At 50.2% G+C, this 6912-nt stretch overlaps 1 protein-coding gene across 1 annotated transcript; it reads left to right on the top strand.

Annotated features, from left to right (window-relative positions):
• The first annotated feature begins 4496 nt into the window (after window positions 1–4496).
• On the top strand, window positions 4497–6620 carry ATF4 (activating transcription factor 4). The gene is made up of 3 exons (XM_008583405.1): window positions 4497–4695; window positions 5291–5608; window positions 5703–6620. The coding sequence occupies exons 2-3, from the start codon at window positions 5383–5385 to the stop codon at window positions 6527–6529; spliced, it is 1053 nt and encodes a 350-aa protein (XP_008581627.1). The 5' UTR covers window positions 4497–4695; window positions 5291–5382; the 3' UTR covers window positions 6530–6620.
• Window positions 6621–6912: the final 292 nt, after the last annotated feature.

A 6912-nucleotide genomic window follows, 5' to 3' on the forward strand; every position in this document is an offset into this window, starting at 1 on the left:
TTAAAAAATCTATATGCCTGTGTATTACTACCCTGAGTGAATGGTATAGAGAGTAGGGGTGGAGACTGATATGAGGGTCCCAATTCATCCATCTGGTATCCATTGGAAGGGAGAGGAGCAAATTGATAGTGTTGCAAAAGCATAGATTATTCTTCGTTGAGATAAATGATTTGGTTTCCCAGTATTATAAAACTTACAATTTTCTCAAGCTGGCATCTCAGACCAAATTCCATATATAACATGTTGCAAAAGCATAGATTATTCTTCGTTGAGATAAATGATTTGGTTTCCAAGTATTATAAAACTTACAATTTTCTCAAGCTGGCATCTCAGACCAAATTCCATATATAACATTGGAAGGAGAGCTTAAAAAAAAAAAAAAAAAAGATTTTAAAGACCCTTCCCCCAAGATGTTAAAGAGTCTCAAGTTATCAAAGCCAAATGTAATGTGATTTTAGGAAGGGAAATGAATTTATCTCTTCTTTTAAAGAGCATCTTTCTAAGTGCATCTCTGGCTTTAAAGTATGTTTCACAGAACCATACCTTTGCCATTTTGCAAGCAAGAACCTCTTAGAAGTCCTCAGAACTAGAAGCAGTGGGAATTCTCAGCCCTGGTCCTGGAGGGTTTACTGACTGACTGGGCAAGCCATTCTCTCTGCTGCCAATATTCCCCATCATAAAATGTGGTAGATAGCCAAATGTTTTGAGATTCTTGGGTGGAAGAGGGTTACATTCTGCCCACCCACCTTAATCTTTGGGGAAAGAAGCAGTGTTTCCCCAATACTCTTTCTGTTCAGTAACTCCCACTTTTTTTTTTTTTTTTTTTTTTTTTTTTCCGTGTCCGGCAACGGATCGCAACCCTCAGTGTCACCCCACACCAGACCGGGACCGGCAACGGGACCACAACCCTCGGTGTTGCTCCCGCGCCTCGCTCAGCCAGTGAGCGGGAACCGGTCTGTATGTGGGATCCGAACCCTCGGGCGGGAGCGCCGCCGCGCTTCCCAAGCGGCGCACTGGACCGGGCCGGCCCAGTAACTCCCACTTTTGCCTGAAGTAATAGCATCTGTTCCTACTTCTCTGTCTGGAGAATTTTTTCCACTATCTAGGTTAGCAAACCACATACTTAGCCTAATGATTAGAAAATACACTCATCATTATCTTGAAAACCTAATAAATTCCAAATTTTATTTTGTTTTTCCCTGTTGTCCCTTCCTAAAAAATGAGTTCAGGACAGCAGTACTTTTTATATGCTTGGTTGTGACTTCTTTTTTTTTTTTTTTTTAAATAAAAAAAAGTTGAAGCTCATGTTTGGAAAAGCTATGTTGAGGAGGCCTATAGTCTCCTGGGTCTTGGCCTCTGGTAGTCCACCTTTTCATACTCCAAATTAGCTGATTTTGCTCCATTCAAGTTGAGAGCTCAAATGGTTTTGATGAGGAATCAGCTTCAGAATCAAAGGGCCCTGGAGAGGCCCTGAGGGGGTTCTGTATATACGGATTCCTGCATGTGTCCAGAGCCCTCTGCCGTGGTACACCTTCCTTGGGACTATGACTTGGCTGAGGATTTGTTAAACTCTGCCCTTTCACCTGAAGCTCAAGGCCAAGGAGAATGGTAACTGACATGTAGGACTAGGGCTGACCTCCGTACCAGGCTGGGAGGCTGTAGCCCTTTTAGACACTGCTTACTGTAAGTGGCCAAAACAGAGATGTGGGTTCTGTGTTCAGCTGCATACTGGGTAATGTTTACCTTTTCATTTTGATAACCCCATAGTCTAAATTCTTGGTCCCTGAGGCCAAGTCCTCAGCTTGCCTTCCAGTCACTTCCCTGCCCTTCACTGGTGTTTGATGTGTTAGCTGGTAGATTTGGGATCAGTCACCAGTCTTTCTGTCCTATCTTGGCTAAGTTCATATAGGAGCAGCTTAGCCCTGAGACCCAGAGAACTGCTATCCTTTTTCTCCTTGTGGGAGAAATAAAACTGGGGAACACAATGTCCTTCCACAGCATGGGAAGAAGAAAATAAAAATCTTTCCAACAGCTTTGACTTTTGTGTGTCGTATGAAACATTTTCCTATGGGAGTGGTTTTGGGTCTCCATTTTCAGCTAGAAGAACCTTTGAAGTTTTCCATAATAGAATGGATGGAACAAGCTGCCACTGGAATCATTCTTTCATGACTCTGCAATGTCAGAACTGGGGCAGTCTTACTTTAATTGTCAACCATCTGCATGGTCATCCGTCAGGAGGCACTGACAAGTCTCTCAATTTAGCCAAAGGAGGACATGCCCCGTGGGTCCTTAGTTACTTCTTTGGAAAACAGGGATGATGGCTCAGGGATTCTTACTGCCTTTGCGCTGAAAAACTAGACAACTTCTGTATACTCAACCCTCACAATTCCCAAATTTTCCCCCAAAGGGGAAAGAAATAACACTCTGATCCCACCATCTAGTGTGCCTTGCATATACCAGTTTTATAGTTGTTGGTTTCTTCTCAATAAATTATTAGTAAAGAGTTCTGTGAGGAAGCAGGATGACGTAATGGAGGTAAGGGTAGGGGGATGGGAGTTCAGGGTTAGAAGACCTGAGTTCCAATAGTAATATTAGCAACCAATTGAGTACTTATGTACCAGGCACTGTGCTAAGTGTTTTACATATATGATCTCACTTCATTCTTAGGACAATGATACTCACCATTAGCCTCATTTTACAGATGAGGAAACAGGCTGAGAGGTTAAGTCACTTAGCCAAATTGTCCTAGCTAATAAATGCTAGAGCCAGGATTCTTTTGGGTTTGTTCCCAAGATCTGTCTTCTAGTCCTTACCTTATACTGCCTTCAGTGGGAGCTATGTGATTGAGCAAGACACCTCATCCCATTAGGCCTATTTACCTTTGTAAAGAAATTGTTGGGCTGGACTGAATCAAGCCAATGAATGGTCTGTAGTTAATCTGCAACAGTGCTATCCCAATCTTGATATCACAGCCCTCACAGAAATATTCGTATGGCCCACTTCAATGAGTGGAGGCTAAAACTCAAGGTTTCTACCCTTACAGGGCCTGACTGTGGAGGAGAATGGAAGGTGGTGGAGAGGTTTCTCAGCACTGGTAAAACAGCTCCCCTGCAGAGAGCTGGCCCTGACCAGGTGGACGTGGGTTCTCAAGCTTCTCTCCCGACAGGGCTATGAGGGTGACTTGTGGGAAGTTGGTTATGCCTGGGAGTTACAGAATTGGGAGTTAATCGAAACTGCCCTAGAGTGAGAGATGCCATTTGAATAAAATCTCCTCGTTCTTAGGAAAACTGAAACAAAATTAAACCAAAAGAAGTTCCCCTGTGATAGACGGCATACTTTAATAGCAATCCTGTATTTTAGCAGAATGGATATTGTAAAAATACAGGTTGGATGACAGGACTACACATCTTCCTCACCTCAGAGTTCGGAGGAAGGATGCAGAGCTGGCCTTTGATAGCAAACGGGCAGGGATCCGATTTCCCAAGTAAGAGCCCACGATGAGCGCTCTCCCGGCGTCCCCTTCCACTTATGGTCCCCGAGCCTCCTGGGGGAGGTTCTGTGTTCGCTATTAATGGGGGCTTTGGGGACCAAGTCAGCCGCTCGCTGTGGGCTCGACCTGGAAAATGAAGGATTGGACCAGGTAACTCCCGAGGGCCCTTCCAGGTGGGAAGTCAGCCCAAGCCGCACTGAAGGGAGAGCACAGGGTGGGAGAGGCGGACGAACTTGGGCCTGGGATGCTACCGGTCGCTAGAGCCAGCTGCCCTGAGGGCGGCAAGAAGGGACCACAGGGGCCGAGCCCTGAGGCCACTATTCGGGGCGCGGTGTTAGAGCTGCCCGGTGCAGGAGCCGAAGTGGTCGCGTCCGGCCAGCAGGCGGACAGGGCTGAAGAAGCCACTGCAGCAGGGAAACTCCCAGACAATTAGCGAGAGCCCGGCGGCGGGAACCCGGCTAGAGGCTTCGCCCCTTCCCGCGCGGACCTCAGGCTCCCTACCAACCAGCCCGCCCACCTAGGGCCCTGAGCCAATAGGAGCTCGAGATATATATGACGCACCCAATCTGGCCCAATCAGCTCAACGCGCGCTCCCCGCCAGCATCTCGCGTGATAACTACACGGCCTCGGCCTTCGCAATAAAAACCTTCCTTGGGCTGAAAGACTTCTCTCCCCGCCCTTCTACTAACGCCGGAAGCGAGGCTTGTCGGGAAGATCCCTCCGCGCCCCCGGAGGCAGGGGGAGGAGCGAGGCTCTTTGATCTTAGAAGATTTGTAAAGTAGTGCGCCTTTTATCTTTAGTGAGGCCTTGAATGTAAACTCTTTTTCTCTTCACAGCTATGCCGCGGACATAAAGGCCGTGGGATGGAAACGGTTGGGGCGTCGGAGATTAAAACGCGTGGGCGGGAGGGGAGGGTAAAGTGGCCGCGGCGGAAGGATGCGGGCTGTGACGCGTCCCCACGACAGCGAAGTCTATAAAGGACCCGCGGAGGGAACGCGGCGGCCATTTCTTGTCCGGCTGCCTGTAGATGTAGAGTTGTCGTCGACTGCGCGCCGTTCCTCCTGCCGTCCCTCCTCCCCTCCCCCAGGGCTCGCGGCCGCCATGGCGCACTAGAGGCAGCAGTGCCTGCGGCAGCGTTGGCCTTTGCAGCGGCGGCAGCAGCACCAGGCTCTGCAGCGGCAACCCTCAGCGGCTTAAGCCATGGCGTGGGTACCGGGGTCGGGCCGGCCGGGGTCGGGATCGGGGGGGCCGGCTTGGTTGGGCGCGGCCTGCGGCCTGTGTGGCGTCTCCGAGGAGGAAGCGGTTTTACGAGCGCCCGGGACGCGTGGCCTTTATTTGGGTGACCCCGAGACGCCGGGCCCCCGGGTCGGGAGAGCGCAGTCCGACGCTTGGGGTTTCTTTCCCGGGAACTTCCCCGGTGATGTCGCCGCTGTCGGTCCCTGTCCTGCCGGGGGTCTTGGCCGTAGCCCGGCGAGACGTGGCAGGCGCCAAGATGGCGGCGGCAGGGGGCGGGAGTCGCGGGCGGGCGGGGCGGGGCGCGGCGGCCTTGGCCGTATTTGGGCATGAGGACCAAGCGGCTTTCTTGGTGGCCGAGTGACTAATGGCCGAGCCTCGCTGGGCGTCCATTTTGTGCAACGTGAGCCGGAAGCGGGGAAGGTTGACACAATGGCCTTGGGGCCTCGTGTCCCCGATCCTCGACAACTAAGATTTCTGATGTGGCCATCCTACTCTATGGGTGAAAAGGTGAAACCCCTAGACCAGGTAATTTCTAATGGGACCTGACTTCTGATCCCTTTTCAGGCTTTTCACGGCATTCAGCAGCAGCGTTGCTGTAACCGACAAGGACATCTTCGAATTAAGCACATTCCTCCATTCCAGCAAAGCCCTTCAACATGACCGAATTGAGCTTCCTGAGCAGCCAGGTGTTGGAGGGGGACTTAATGTCCCCCTTCGACCAGTCGGGTTTGGGGGCTGAAGAAAGCCTAGGTCTCTTAGATGACTACCTGGAGGTGGCCGAGCACTTCAAACCTCATGGGTTCTCCGGCGACAAGGCTAAGGCGGGCTCCTCCGAATGGCTGGCTGTGGATGGGTTGGTTAATGCCTCAGACAACAGCAAGGGTGAGTGGGTTTATTCACTGTGGGGTCTGGTGTTACCAGCTTTGCTGCCGTATGTATTTAACTCAGTGAGCTCTATGTTTTAAATCTTTTGCAGAGGATGCCTTTTCCGGGACAGATTGGATGTTGGAGAAAGTGGATCTGAAGGAGTTAGAGTTTGGTACCCTGTTGGATGTAGATGATCTGGAAGCCATGCCAGATGAGCTTTTGGCCACATTTTATGATGCATGTGATGATCTCTTTGCCCCCCCAGTCCAGGAGAGTAATAAGGAGCCCCCCCAGACAGTGAACCCAATTGGCCATCTTCCAGAAAGTTTAACAAAAACTGACCAGGTCGCCCCCTTCACTTTCCTGCAACCGTTTCCCCTTTCCTCAGGGGTTTTGTCTTCCACTTCAGACCATTCCTTTAGTTTAGAGCTAGGCAGTATCTCTGAAGGAGATGGGAAGCCAGACTCTACTGCTTACATCACCATGATCCCTCAGTGCGTAAAAGAGGAAGACACCCCCTCAGATAATGACAGTGGCATCTGTATGAGCCCTGAGTCCTATCTGGGCTCTCCCCAGCATAGTCCCTCTACCTCCAGGGCCTCTCCAAATAGGAGCTTACCATCTCCAGGTGTCCTTTGTGGCTCTACCCGCCCCAAACCTTATGACACTCCTGGAGAGAAGATGGTAGCAGCAAAAGTAAAGGGTGAGAAACTGGATAAGAAACTGAAAAAAATGGAGCAAAACAAGACAGCAGCCACCAGGTACCGCCAGAAGAAGAGGGCGGAGCAGGAGGCCCTCACTGGCGAGTGTAAGGAGCTAGAAAAGAAGAACGAGGCTCTGAAAGAGAGGGCAGATTCCCTGGCCAAGGAGATCCAATATCTGAAAGATTTAATAGAAGAGGTCCGCAAGGCAAGGGGGAAGAAAAGGGTCCCTTAGTTAGGTTAGTCACTGTTGTGTGCTTGTACATAGGAGTCTCACGCTAAAGCTGTGTGTTGTAATAAATTATTTTGTAGTGAAAGTGCTTATGCAGACTTGCCGTGTGTGTGATTTCTCACCTTTTATAAATAAACCCAGTATATACCCCCCAACCCCCAAAAGGCTGGATTCTTAACCTGTAAGATCAGAGGGGGGCATTTCAACACTGAAAATTTGAACCTGGGGTGAGATTTGTAGAGCCCTGCCCAAGGGTTCGTGATAAGCTTATGCTTCCAGTGGAGTGTTGGGGCAGGAGGAGTTGGGCCAGGTGTGGTAGGGTAGGGGGTAGGGAGGAGCTGCGGAGTTGAGCCTGAGGGTCTGTGGGTTGCTGGGAGGGAGGAACA

The sequence above is a fragment of the Galeopterus variegatus genome, unplaced genomic scaffold (genome assembly GCF_000696425.1).
Source record: "Galeopterus variegatus unplaced genomic scaffold, G_variegatus-3.0.2 Scaffold2902, whole genome shotgun sequence".
Taxonomy (NCBI): Eukaryota; Metazoa; Chordata; class Mammalia; order Dermoptera; family Cynocephalidae; genus Galeopterus; species Galeopterus variegatus.

Coding starts and splice junctions, on each gene's coding strand:
- ATF4 (XM_008583405.1), top strand. CDS start 5,383: ATGACCGAATTGAGCTTCCTGAGCAGCCAGGTGTTGGAGGGGGACTTA. Junction 5,609..5,702: donor TGCCTCAGACAACAGCAAGG/GTGAGTGGGTTT, acceptor AATCTTTTGCAG/AGGATGCCTTTTCCGGGACA.